We start from the raw sequence: 14,835 nt of genomic DNA on the forward strand, positions 1-14,835 counted from the left end.
CATAAAAATAACTCAAAATGGATTAGAGACCTAAATGCAAGAGTGGACACTATAAAACTCTTAGAGGAAAATATGGTAAGAACACTCTTTGACATAAATCACAGCAAGATCTTTTTTGATCCACCTCCTAGAGTAATGGAAATAAAAACAAAAATAAACAAATGGGACCTAATGAAACTTAAACGCTTTTGCAAAGCAAAGGCAACTACAAACAAGACGAAAAGACAACCATCAGAATGGGAGAAAATATTTGCAAACAAATCAACGGACAAAGGATTAATCTCCAAAATATATAAACAGCTCATGCAGCTCAATATTAATAAAACAAACAACCCAATCCAAAAATGGGCAGAAGACCTAAATAGACATTTCTCCAAAGAAGACATACAGATGGCCAAGAAGCACATGAAAAGCTGCTCAACATCACTAATCATTAGAGAAATGCAAATCAAAGCTACAATGAGGTATCACCTCACACCAGTTAGAATGGGCATCATCAGAAAATCTACAAACAACAAATGCTGGAGAGGGTGTGGAGAAAAGGGAACCCTCTTGCACTGTTGGTGGGAATGTAAATTGATACAGTCACTATGGAGAACAGTATGGATGTTCCTTAAAAAACTAAAAATAGAATTACCATATGACCCAGCAATCCCACTACTGGGCATATACCCAGAGAAAACCACAATTCAAAAAGACACATGCACCCCAATGTTCATTGCAGCACTATTTACAATAGCCAGGTCATGGAAGCAACCTAAATGCCCATCGACAGACTAATGGATAAAGAAGATGTGGCACATATATACAATGGAATATTACTCAACCATAAAAAGGAATGGAATTGGGTCATTTGTAGAGACGTGGATGAATGTAGAGACTGTCATACAGAGCAAAGTAAGTCAGAAATAGAAAAACAAATATCGTATATTAACACATATATGTGGAACCCAGAAGAATGGTACATATGAACTGGTTTGCAGGGCAGAAATTGAGACACAGATGTAGAGAACAAACGTATGGGCACCAAGTGGGGAAAGCGGCGGGGGTGGGGAGTGTAAAATAAATAAACTCAAAATGGATTAAAGACCTAAATGTAAGGCCAGACACTATAAAACTCTTAGAGGAAAACATAGGTAGAACACTCTATGACATAAATCACAGCAAGATCCTTTTTGACCCACCTCCTAGAGAAATGGAAATAAAAACAAAAATAAACAAATGGGATCTAATGGAACTTAAAAGCTTTTGCACAGCAAAGGAAACCATAAACAAGACGAAAAGACAACCCTCAGAATGGGAGAAAATATTTGCAGATGAAGCAACTGACAAAGGATTAATCTCTAAAATATACAAGCAGCTCATGCAGCTCAGTATCAAAAAACAAACAACCCAATCCAAAAATGGGCAGAAGCCCTAAATAGACGTTTCTCTAAAGAAGATATACAGATTGTCAACAAACACATGAAAGGTTACTCAACATCACTAATCATTAGAGAAATGCAAATGAAAACTACAATGAAGTATCACCTCACACCAGTCAGAATGGCCATTATCCCAAAATCTACAAACAGTAAATGATGGAGAGGGTGTGGAGAAAAAGGAACCCTCTTGCAGTGTTTGTGGGAATGTAAATTGATGCAGCCACTATGGAGAACAATATGGAGGTTCCTTAAAAAACTAAAAATAGAACTACCATATGACCTAGCAATCCCACTACTGGGCATATACCCTGGGCATATACCCTGGGCATAATTCAAAGAGTCATTTACCACAGTGTTCACTGCAGCTCTATTTACAACAGCCAGGACATGGAAGCAACCTAAGTGTACATCGACAGATGAATGGATAAAGAAGATGGGGCACATATATACAATGGAATATTACTCAGCCATAAAAAGAAACAAAATTGAGTTATTTGTAGTGAGGTGGATGGACCTAGAGTCTGTCATACAGAGTGAAGCAAGTCAGAAAGAGAAAAACAAATACCATATGATAACACATATATATGGAATCAAAAAAAAAAAAAGGGGTTCTCATGAACCCAGGGGCAGGCCAGGAATAAAGATGCTGATGTAGAGAATGGACTTGAGGACACAGGGAAGGGGAAGGTTAAGTTGGAATGAAGTGAGAAAGTAGCATTGACATATACACACTACTAAATGTAAAATAGATAGGTAGTGGGAAGCAGCTGCATTGCACAGGGAGATCAGCTCAGTGCTTTGTGACCACCTGGAGGGGTGGAATAGGGAGGGTAAGAGGGAGATGCAAGAGGGAGGGAATATGGGGATATATACATACCTATGGCTGATTCACTTTGTTGTGCAGCGGAAAGTAGCACAACATTGTGAAGCAATTATACTCCAATAAAGATGTTAAAAAAAATAATAAAATTGACAGTATAAAAAAAAAGTACTCGGCAGTCTGTGTCAATGTCAGTGATACAGTGATAATATGACTTACTGAGAAATTGAGGGAAAAACTAAAGGAAATGCTTTCTGAACAGAGCTAAGAAAAAGATAACTATTTTTTGATCAACAAAATAATCTGTCTTAAAAATGGGAAATTTAATTAAAGATTATTTGCAAGTTTGTGGATAAATATATATATATATATGTAGTAAAATCTGAAGGCTATGGTAAGCATTCTTTTAGGAGTACTGCTTATAATGAAAGAACTCAGCTACATTTTAAATAAACCTTTACATTATGAACACTTCTTTCATTTTCTTATAAAAAGTACTTTAAAATCAGTATTCTCAATGCATGTATAAAATGACGCCTTACACTTCTGACATGGGACTTTTCTGCACCTGTAGAGAGAAAGCACTATTTTTCCTAAACAGAAAGGCTGTTATTTGCAAATCTACTCTACTGCTCTGAGTCACTGATGGTTACAGGCTTTTATATTTAACCTGAAATGCAAAGCATTTTTTTCCAAGGCCTAAAGTAAAATCGTTTTGCATAGTGCATAAGGGTACATTCTGAGTTTTCTTTGTTTTGCTACATATACTTGAAAAACAAGGTCAAGCATTTGTTAAAAAGGATGAGTGTGTGTGTGTGTGTGTGTGTGTGCACGCACCTGCACGCATTGGCATCAATTGCATTCTTTTTTCCCTCTACCTGTCTGGAGGGTACTCCTTATGTACCTTTTCCAGTGCTCACCATTATGAGTTTTAATCACAGCAGGAGAATTTTTTCGTACGACTTTGATGAAAGGTCATACTTACTGGGCCGACTTTATTTATTTCTGTCTAATAATCTTAGAATATGCTGTATGTATTACCTGGGATAAATACAAGTACAGCATTTAGGAATTTTGTATCTACTCACAAATGAGATTGGCCTGTAAGAACTCCTCCCTTTTCTAGAACACTGCCATGATCTGATTTTGGTTGTTCTAACTGAATGAAATGAATTGGATGGCTTTCATTGCTATGAAACAATTTACGTATATGGGAATCATCTATTCACTAAAAGTAGGAAAGAAATCTGGCATAGAACTTCCTGAATGAAATGATAAATGCTATGAATAAAAATAAAGCAAAGTAAGGGGATAGAGTGAATGGGTCTGCTGTTTCAGATGAGGTGGTTAGAAGAGGTCTCTCAGATGAGCAGAAATCAGCATGAGGTGAGGGAACAAGTCATGCAAATGTCTGAGGGAAGAGCATCCTAGCAGAGGAAGTGGAAGGGCCAAAGCCACAAGAAGGGAGCATGCTTGGCATATGCAAGGAACAGCAAGGAGACAGGTGTATCTAGAGCAAAGGAGAGAATGGTAAGATTTGAAATCTGAGAGGGAGGGAGGGAGGGTTCGGTTTATTTGGGAAGGCAAGATTCAACAGAACCTACATTTCTTTTTCATTTCTGTTCATCTTAAATTTTGTCCCTTAATCATGTTTTTCTCTTTTTGATTCGACTGCTCATGTGGTATATTTTTTATCCTTTCTTTTTCTGTTTTTAATAAAGTTTAATAAAGTTTTCTTTTAAGTACAACTTTGCTTTCATTCTGTAAGGTTCATGGTCAAAAGTCACATGGCCATCTCCAAGCTGCAAGGGACGCTAGGAAATGGAGGATTTTAATTAGCATACTGCTGTCCCAGACAAAAATCAGGATTCTGTTAATAAGGAATAATGGGGGAATAAATATTGGATAAACTACTAGCAATAGCTTTCATAAAATCCTAGGGCCTGGGAGATTTTCCTGTAGATTCCCATGCTATACAGATTGTTACAAAGCATTGCGAGATGGAAAAGATACCCAATTTATTTTATAAAGCTGCCAGGATCTTGTATCAAAACCTGACAAAGATGAGTGAAAAGGAAAATTATAGACCAGTTTAACTTATGAATATAACTGTGAAAAGTCAAAATACAAACATTTCAACTTTTCAGCACATTGAAAGAATCATCCATCATGATCATGTAGGGTTCATACTATAAATGTAAGAATGCTTTAATATTAGGAAAGCTTTTAATACAATACAGCATATCAAAAGATCTAATAAGAAAAAATATGGTAATCACAATAGATAAAGATTTGATCAACGTTAGCCCTTGTTTCTGATTAGAAAATCAGTCTTAGACAATTAAAACTAGAAATATATTTCTTTAATGAAATAAAGATATCTAACTCCTATTGTGGTCAAGTTTATTCCAGTACAAAGAACAAAGGTATAGTTCATATACCCCTGCCTTATCAATCTATGACTTCAAAATACACTTTTAAGTAATACCTGTAGTAGGATGGCACAAAACCATAATGATGTACTCCCAGTAACTTCTGGAAGTTTCTCAAAGTATTCTCTTTCATGTGCTGCAGAACACATCCCCCTCCTTCCTCAGCTCACATCTCTCACTTGCCATCATACAGCTGCAATAACTCTAGTTAGGTAGAATGATGGGCGTACCTGTTCTTCACTCAGGGAAAAATAGCACCCACTAGTTCCTGTTTTTCTATTTGAGAATAAAAATGAGGATACTTCTAATATTGCCTTTGAACTTTTAGAATTAGATAGTTTTATAAAATCAAATTATCTACTCCTTTGTGAAGTGTGTGATATGGCTTTGCTCTGATAATAAGTAGACTAAGGCTTATTAACTTCTGAAACCACAGTAGTGTACGTTTTATATCAGTATTTTTAAGTCTTTTTTGTTTTTACCACAACCCACATTAAGAAATACATTTTAAACTGTGACCAAGTGTACACACACGCACATACACACATTCTGTACATTCATATCTATATAATTTTTTTTAAGTTTCACAAAACTTACCAAGGATCAATGCAAAATACTCTCATATATATCTATTCTATTCTGCTTCATTTAAAAAAAATTGATATCAACCCACCAAATTTCCTTAGACCATGCTTTTTTAGCAGTTTTATGATTCTGTACAGAGGGTGATTCTTTTGACTCTTAAGTAAATAAAATGTCTGGAGTTCAAGAATTCAATTTTGGAAGATGAGAATGTATTGGTTTTTAGAAATATGTTCTAATTTTGTTGTAAATATTAACTTTCATGTATAGGCAGGATGCTTTTGGTGCTAGTTGCTAGTTTTTCTTTGATTTCTAGGAGGGTGATTGGATAAGAAAGAATTTTCTAAATGGTGATTTCTTTTCTACCTGCAGCTCTCACGTGTGACTGGAAGTCTAGTGCATCATTAACCTAAGGACCTCACCACTTGGAAGTTACAGTTTTCGCCATCAGCTTACCTTATCCTTTTTGGTCTGGTTCTTTTCCTCAAACAGTGGAAACATCTTTCTTTCAAGTTGCTTTTGTTGAAGAGTTAAGCAAATGGCTGATAGCAGCTGTGGTAAAAAATCCACAAAATGCCCCAACTGTTCATCTGCTTCTCAGAAAAATGTACTTTGTGTATGTTCTTGTAAAACAAAGCTTTCTCCAGTGTCAGTGGTGGAAATGTCACAGACATCGAGCATTGGTAGTTCAGAATTTATATTTTCACCAGAGAGAAAAAAAGAAAGACAAACCAGCAAAGATATTACCTCTGGAAAAGATTTGGTAAATATTGAAGATTGTACATCTCAACACAAGTGGATGTCCCATTCCCTGATCCCATCCCTAGATTCATCCATATCCCATGGACCCTTGTCAGCCAATTCATTGCCTTCTTAACTATTAAAGTAACATTTCTTTCTTACATAAGAGGTGAGAAAAGTTGGTTGGTAATTTCTTTTACGCTATTTCCAACCACTGCCCAAATTAATGATTTCTCAGGATTATGAATAATTCAGAATGTTATTCCAGCTTCTTTTTTAAAAAATGGTTTATATGGAAATGAATTGGTTTTCAAATTGAATTAAATCTGAATTTGGGGGCATTTTCTTCAATTGATGCAGAATGAGATTTATGGTTGTGGTTAAATATAGTGTGGTTATTACTTAAGACAGTTCCTGGCTATCTAGATGGAATATCAAGTATACCTTACAAAGTTGACTTGCATTAGTTACAATCTATGACTACCCAGTTGGACGGGTTTTGGTATATTCGCCTTTATAGTGAAGAGGCACTGTGGAAGATTGTCATTGATATAGCACAACTTTGGAGACAGAGAGCAGTAAGTTTAAGAAAAGTTAGGTTCTCAGCCCTCAAATTTGTACCTTTTTCACATTTTCACCCTAAACTGTTATTTCTTATTTGTATTATGGTATAGTTTTTGCCATATAGGTGTCTCTGAGTGAATTATTGCTATGTTATCTGCATATTTTGTGAATGTCTGGCCAGTAATTTTTTGTGTATAACCTATTTGAGATGATTGTTATGTCCTGAAACAAGGGTGATTGAGAAAGCTGTGAAGTTGCCTTCTCTTGTGATGTTAAAGATTTTAAGTCCTGATTTATCTTCTATGCAAGTCATCATGTAGACTTGCGTGGATTCAGGAGATTAGATTGAATAACTTCTTAAGGCCTCTTTTAGCCTAATGAGTGAATGAATTATATAGGGCTTAGAATTTGAAAAAAACAGTAAACTATCTTGTACACAGTAAATATCTTGACACACGTTAAAGATTTGTCAGATTATTATATCTTAAAGTTAATATTATAATTTCTTTTTGGTCCAAGCCCTCAAAAACCTCAAATGTAGAGAGAAAATCATCTCAACAACAGTGGGGTCGAGGCAACTTTACAGAAGGAAAAGTTCCTCACATAAGGATGGACAATGGAGCTGCTATTCAGGTATATAGAGAGCAAACTGAAGCTACTAGAAATTTTCCGGTTTCTTCTAAGTCAGTGTTAATGGCAAAAATGATTTAAAAGTAAGTCTCTAAGGAAAGGAAAGAGGAAACTTACCATTTTTAAGTATGTCAAAGTCTTTACTAAAGAAAATGCAGATTAATTATTTTTTCTGTTCATAGAGGTGCAAATGGACTTTAATAATTAAAGTGGAGAGCATTTTTATTAGACAAAATGAGAACATTTTGGTCTCCAGGTCTTGCCTGTTGCTGAGGGCAGTTGTGGAGTCTTTGTATAGACTTATTCAAGATGCAGACAGAGACCAGGTGACTTAGATGGTTTGGCTGTTCACTTCTTTGATGACCAGTAGTGAGGCTAGAATTTCCCTCATGGGCCCCTCCATATTTTTCCAGCCTGTGATTGAGTGAATACCAGTATTATTCTTCCCAGGATTCTAATTCTTATATACAAATATGACTTAAATTTTAGTACCATTTTAGAAATTAAAATGTGTTCCTTTAACACCAGATTAAAGGAACTGCAACAAGAACAACTACAAGAAGAAAATTGTGTTAATGTTAAATAACTTTAAAAAATTGCTTTAAGAAATATTTGGCAATTTACTTGATGAGATCAGAAAAACTTTCTGAGAACTTCTGACCTGAAAAGTTTAAATCTTCCCCTGTAAACAAAAGACCTGAATTTTAAAAAAATCCACAAATTTACTGAGTTTTAAATTTAACCATAAGAGCTTTTATAAAAGCAAAATGTATGTGTTTTGGAAAATATAGATAGAAAAGTGAAGAAGATAAAAATCATGAGCCAGACATAACCAATTTTAACATTTGTTATCTTTACTTCATTTTTCTAGGCATGTATAAGTCTTACCCTATTTTTTATTTTTGTTTTTTTCCTGGTTTAAATTGTAAAAGATTTCAAATATACACATATTTTTAAGAAATAACATTAAATGGTATAGGGGAAGTTTCTTTTCCCCCATTAAATAGACAGGCTCATTTTGAAGATATCAAACATTTCAGAAGAGTATAAAAAAGGAAGTTACAGTCATCCAAAGTTCTACTACTTAATGATAACTATTCTTAATATTTAGATGAACAACTTTCCAGACATCAATGTAAGCACCTCCACATATACAGATTTTTCGTAATGGGATCATATCATGCATGCTTTCACACTCTATACTATATCATGGACTTCTTATATGTCAATAAAAAGAGATCTATGTTACCATTGTAATAGCATCCTCTTAAAATTATTACAAACAAGAAGTCATTTTCTCCTTATTTTCATCACTATGTAATGATGCCAAAGCAGTTAGTTGAAGAAAAAGATTAATTTATAAACAACTAGTTGGGCAGTTGGACTATTTTTCTACCCACTCTTCATTTTAAAAATCCTATAAACGGTATTAAAATACTGTGTCCAAATTGTGGTTCTATATGTCTAGAGATAAAATGAGAGGTTAATTTTTAAAGGACAAGAAAAGTTGGGGAAGTGGATAGGGACTATTGAGATTATTTTGTTCTGTGGGAATGAAAGGTTTAAGTTGAGATTTAACTCGTTTTACATAGTGTATAGTTGGGAGTTGCAGGTACATATAATAACATGTTTTGTCTTATTTTAATCATCTTAGTTTTTTGACTTTGATTCTCACTATCAAGTGGTAATGGGAAGAGGGAAAAGCCAAAGTAATTATAAGTCATCAGAAGGCAGTGTCCTGGGGACAATCCCCTGGACAGGATGTGCCCTGCCTGAGTGGGAGTCACCATTCGCAACATTCAAGACCTCAGATCTGGAGCTTCTCCTCCAGGGTTCAACTCCGTGTACCCAGTCTTTCACTTCTCTCAAATATGCATATGTATAGGTTCCTGACTGGCTGGCTTGCTGACTAGATTGATTTATTGATTCAGTTCATTTATCAGCTCACTCATTCATTCCACATTTGCACTGCTGTTCCTTTGAAATGCCTTCCTTGCTTTCATTGGATTATAGAAAAATATTCTCAATTATTTTTTTTTTGCCTTGGTTTCCTCACATGCCTATCTCAGAAGCCATGTCTTTCATAACGTTTTCCCTTATTCTCCCAGTATTTTAGCTCTGGTCTCTGGCCCCAGTGTCATTTTGTATTTTTTTTTAAACTTAAGATTTATGACTTAAGTAATAATCTTGTCTTTTGAGTAGATTACAAATTATGAGAAAACAGGAATTATGTTTTATTCATCTTTGTAACCCCCAAAGTATGTATCACAAGGAAATATCCAAGGAAAATCTAACATGTTGAAGCTGAACATTTTTCTTTTCTTTTCTTCTCTTCTCTTCTTTCTTTTCCTTTCTGTCTCTCCCCTTTCCTCCCTCTGTCTCTTTTTTCTTTCCCTTCCTTTCTTTCCTTTCTTCCTCCCTCCCTTCCCCTTCTCTCCCCTCCCTTCCCTTCTTCCTTCTCCCTTTTCCTCCCATGCACTAAGCATGAATATTTTGCCTACAAGGTTTCAGGCAGGCTTTTTAAAGGATACAAAAGAAACAGCTTCATAAGGTGTTTCTAGACCATCTTGGAAGGAAAAAATGAGCCAAATTGTTTGTAAGCAAGAGAGTAATAATAGTGTTTGAGGACCAATTCATACATGTTGAAGGAAGTCAAAGGAACAATTACCACGGTGCAGAGTTAGGCAGAGAAGCCCTTCATAAGGAGGTAAGTAATTAGTTGGATACGGATCTTCTTTTACAAAAGTAAGAAAGGAATGTAAGCAGTAGAAAACATAAAGTCTAGCAGTAATTTACCTGTTGCATGATGAAGATGAAAGTAGTCACGCAGAGGGAACGTGGCATCTCTAAGGCAGGCTTTGGCTGGCTAACCCAACAGAGGCTTCCCCCAGCAGCGTTAGCTCAGGTGTTCTCTCCTGTTCTAGTCCCTGTGCATCATGGGTCGAGAAACTCTTGTTACTGCCCTGGAGTTGATTCAAATCAAGGAGACTGACTCCCTCCAACCAAATTCACAAGAAATGAAAGTGTAATTGAGTTACCTGCTTGTTATTTTACAACATGAAGTGGAATGCTGGTATTGTCAAGACCCACGCATTGTCTTTGTAAGCAGAAGTAAAACGATAAGCAGAAGGATCCTTGGTCTGGATAGTGTTACTGTGGATGGTTTTTATTTTTTTTACAGTACTGATTTATATTAGTATTTTGGTCATATATTCCTTTTCCTAAAACAAAAGGAAATAAAACAACAAAAGTGATTTTTTTAATAGAAACAGTGAAGATAAAGAAAAAGGGTTACTTGGTAAACAGGAAAGCAGTTGTTCAGTGGTTAATATGTGTTGATTTTATAGTGTAGCTCTCAGAGTTTGGTGATAATTTTTTGGTTGAATGTATCTTATACACACACATATATATTTGCATGTATGTATTAATATTCCATTCCTCCTTTTTCTTATGAAGACATTTCATTAATATTGTAGTTTATAAGGGTTCATTTTTTATGCTTTTGAAGTTTTTTACATTTCTTTGTAAGGATTTTTATGGTTTTCCTCTAAAGGATATTTAATAAAATTCATCAAAACTTATTTTTGTTTAATTAAGGTGTGTTTATTAATAATGAAGCAAATATGGGGTGTCTTCTATTTGATTTTACCCTGGGGCAGAATCACTCTTCCCTTGGGTGGATACCTGTCAGTATTATATGTTTATTTGTAATCCTGATGAATGGCAGAGAGAGACAAAGGAACTCATATTTTTTATCCAGGAAATCTATACCTTTGGAAGAATATTGGGACAAGGGAGCTTTGGAATGGTCATTGAAGCTATTGACAAGGAGACAGAAACTAAGTGGGCAATTAAAAAAGTGAGCAAAGAAAAGGTAAGGCATATCAGCAGCATCCTACTGAGGGCACAGTGCCAGTGCAAGGTGGGGTAGGCAGTACAGTTTTTCACACTAACACAGCTGACCCTGAGGGCCAGGGTCTAGGCTGTTCCCCTGGAGAAATGTGGATATTTCTCTAGCCTTCTGGGACGGGAACAGTTCTTAAACTCAAGTAGCAGGTACTAAAAAGCAAATGAAAGGATTAACTAACATAACCAGCACAACCAAATATAGGTAAAGTTTACCAGAGTGAGCTGAAGGTGAGGGCTGATCATCAGTATGTGTAGATGTAGGGCTGTGGGCTAGCGATGTCTTAGTGAGAAGTGGGTCCCGGTAGTCTCTCCTGATGTGGTTCTGATATACTTTGTCCCTATCTTTGCCTTTCCTTTGATTCCCTATTTCCTCATTGGTAGCTAACTCTGTTTATTCATCCTACCTACTCTTTCCGTTTGAACCACTTTTCCCCCAACTATCTTCTGTACTGTTTACTTGTAAGCACTGTATGTCTCACTAGATTTCATTGGAGTGAAGAATGACTGGGCTTCTTTTTAAGGGAGACTCTAAGTCCATCTAAGTCCTCAAGCTTTATATCTGATTGTTTCATCAACTTTAAAACACTTTCTATGCCCAAGGAAAAACAAAAGACAACATTAGGTGTTTTTCCCTTGGAGTTGCAATGATAAATATTACGCTTACAAAAGGAAATAGTAGGTTTTATGTATTCTTTAAAACAAGCCATAGGAAATTACATACCATTTCCCCCTAAAGTTTAATAAAGTAACATTAAATCTTAATAAAGGGATATCCAGAGCCCTTCTAGAAATCTTTAGAATTAACTAAATGAATTGTCGGGGCTTCCCTGGTGGCACAGTGGTTGAGAATCTGCCTGCCAATGCAGGGGACATGGGTTCTATCCCTGGTCCGGGAAGATCCCACATGCCTCAGAGCAACTAAGCCCGTGCGCCACAACTACCGAGCCTGCGCTCTAGAGCCTGTGAACCACGACTATTGAGCCCACGTGCCGCAACTACTGAAGCCCGCGTGCCTAGAGCCCGTGCTTCACAACAAGAGAAGCCACCACAATGAGAAGCCCGTGCACCGCAACGAAGAGTAGCTCCCGCTCACTGCAACTAGAGAAAGCCTGCGCGCAGCAACGAAGACCCAACCCAGCCAAAAATAAATAAATAAATACATTTATTAAAAAAAAAAAAACTAAATGGGATGTTATTTCCTTTGCTCCTTTGGTGTCAGATAGGGTTAGGGGTTAGGGGTTAGGTTTCAGGGTTATATAGTCAGGATGCCTGCTTGCAACTTTAGGAATTCATAATCTTGCACATACCTATTGATGCTGAGAGTTTTCAGGACACTAATATAGTAAAATAAAGTTATATAGTCAGTATATGAATTGGACAGTATATTACTGCATTATATACAGGTCAAACCATTTGTGGAGGGAGGTAGGAAGAGGATTGAGATGGATATTGTGATAACTCTCCATATCTGGTCTGTACAGGAATTCACTCCTCACAATCACTATTCCTCTTGACCCTCTAGGATAACCTTAAACTGTGACTTTCATCCTCCATGGGTGAGGCACAGAGGGTGGGCAGTTTCCTATCCCTCCTGAGATGGTAATCGTTGAAGGGTAAAGGTAATTGGAAGCAGGGATGACACTAGGAAAAATTTTAACTAGATAAAATTTGCCTTATGATCAATCCCTTTCCAGTCCTTCAGGAACTATTATGTCTCTCCCAAACTTGGCGGGGGCAGGGGTTAGGGGTAAGGAGGGAGGAATAAGAACTTTATTATCCCTTTCAGGGATATTTTCATGTGAATGAGGACAATGTGTATCCTTGAATAATGATGGCAATTTAGATATCAAGAGGGGTGATGATTGGGATGGTGGTAGTGGTGGTTAGGGTGGAGAAAGCCCTTCTGGAATTTCTTAGATGACATTGTAGACAGTCAGTTACTTACACCCTGTATGAAGGCCTGGTCAGGTGTGGTTAAGGGTTACATGTAAGAGATAAATTGGAGTTAGGTTGGTCTGAAGGCAAAATCTCCAACTCCATCTTGATCGAGCGTGCTCTCTCTCCTTCTCTCTCTCTCTATCAAATTTTTGAAACTGGGGGACTAGGAAGTAATATAATGCAGGGCTAAGTGTAGAATCTCACTGCCTATTGTTTCTTTTGATATGTATATAAATATAATCAAAACAAAACAACAATAAAACAAAAACATTTTATTTTAACAATTCTAACATTTAATGAGACAGATGCTTTATATCCATTTTCTAATTGATGTCCTGGAAAAGTAGATTTTGTTTTTATTATGCTAACATCAAAGGATCAATATGATTTTGAAGGAAATTCCAAAGAGCCTATTAAAAATTGCAATAATTTTGTGACATGACAGAGACCATGTTGTAGCTAATTTATAGAAACAGTCCAAGAAACAGATGTGGTTTGAGGCCAAATTATATATCTCTTAAAATTGGACAAAGGATAAGATGGGGCATACTTTAATCTTACCACATAGGTAAGTTGCATGTTATCTTTTGAAAAAGGAGCTTCTAAAGAAAATGTAGGAAAAATATTAAATAACTTTAACTTTTATATTGAGGTATGCAGTAATGAAATTCATATGTGAAATCTATGTTTCCTCATCATTGAAGGCTGGAAGCTCTGCTGTGAAGTTACTTGAACGGGAAGTGACCATCCTAAAAAGTGTGAAACATGAACACATTATACATCTAGAACAAGTATTCGAGACGCCTAAGGTAAAGCTTTGTCAGGTGCTGCATTTTGAAAATTGTTATTATTACAAAATGAACATCATTCCCTTGGGAAGTAATCCTTTTGGGACACAGTGGCTCATGTCCTTGGCATGAGTCTGTCACTGGAGATTGATGAGAGCATTCTGGAGGACTTTTTATTGTTGATTGTATAGTTAGGTGTCTGTTGATTAGATTGACGTCTTTAGTGATATTTCTGGTGGCATGTTGAAAACAAATGTTTAAAATTGAAATAACCTCGGATATAACCCATTTGTGACCAGAGCTTCCTTAGAAGTGTCTTTCCTTTTGCTTTGGTCCTTGGTTCTCCATTAGAGTCTCTTGGAATATTGTCATAATTTTGCAAGTCTAGCTTCATAGTAGAGTTGGTATGGGCATATTTGGCACTATGTAGAAGATATTTTGTCATCTGTGTCTTAAACTAATATGTTTAATCTTCCTTCTTTCCTAAATGTTTTCATTCTTGTCTTTCAATGCTTGTAATTTTCATTTAAAGTTGTTCTGAAGCCTGGGTTATTTGCCATTCTGCCTTCAAGTTGTTTATGCCCGTGGGCTTGGGTATTTCTCTGCTCGGAGGCAGTATGATACAGTGGTTAGGCATGTGGACTCTGGGATCAGATTGCCTGTGTAATATAATCCTGGCTCCACCACTTATTAGCTCTGAGACCATGGACAAGTTACTCAACCTCTCTATACTTAAGTTTCCTCATCTGTAAGATGGGTTTAATGATAGTATCAACCTCATTTGGTTGTTGAAGGATTAAACGGGAAAGCGAATATAAAGCATACATCTCATCGACTGTTAGCTATTGTTCTGTTTCCTTTGACAGTCTCTAAGGCAGCAATAGTCAATTTGCGTTATGCATTATGCTTGATTCATTAGGAGTGCTTGATAAATGTTAGAGACCACAGGTACCTTTTATGGGAGCAGTATATGGCAGTGGTGCCAGAAGGCTTCTCTACCTTTTCAG

The 14,835-nt window shown here is 36.3% G+C and overlaps 1 protein-coding gene across 7 annotated transcripts in view; it reads left to right on the top strand.

The window, feature by feature from the left end:
- Positions 1-14,835, top strand: part of STK33 (serine/threonine kinase 33) — a 205,349-nt gene that overhangs the window by 108,692 nt on the left and 81,822 nt on the right. For 6 of the 7 annotated variants that reach the window (XM_082341580.1, XM_082341574.1, XM_082341576.1 and 3 more), the window contains 4 exons: positions 5,631-6,021; positions 7,083-7,196; positions 10,954-11,067; positions 13,745-13,849. In XM_082341580.1, the coding sequence (XP_082197706.1) occupies positions 5,797-6,021; positions 7,083-7,196; positions 10,954-11,067; positions 13,745-13,849 (558 nt within the window). In that variant the 5' untranslated portion in view covers positions 5,631-5,796. Of the gene's footprint in view, positions 1-5,630; positions 6,022-7,082; positions 7,197-9,767; positions 9,901-10,953; positions 11,068-13,744; positions 13,850-14,835 lie in introns of those variants that run through there. The other variant, XM_082341579.1, reaches the window with a different exon arrangement.

Source organism: Balaenoptera borealis (assembly GCF_965194805.1).
Source record: "Balaenoptera borealis genome assembly, chromosome: 11".
Classification (NCBI taxonomy): Eukaryota; Metazoa; Chordata; class Mammalia; order Artiodactyla; family Balaenopteridae; genus Balaenoptera; species Balaenoptera borealis.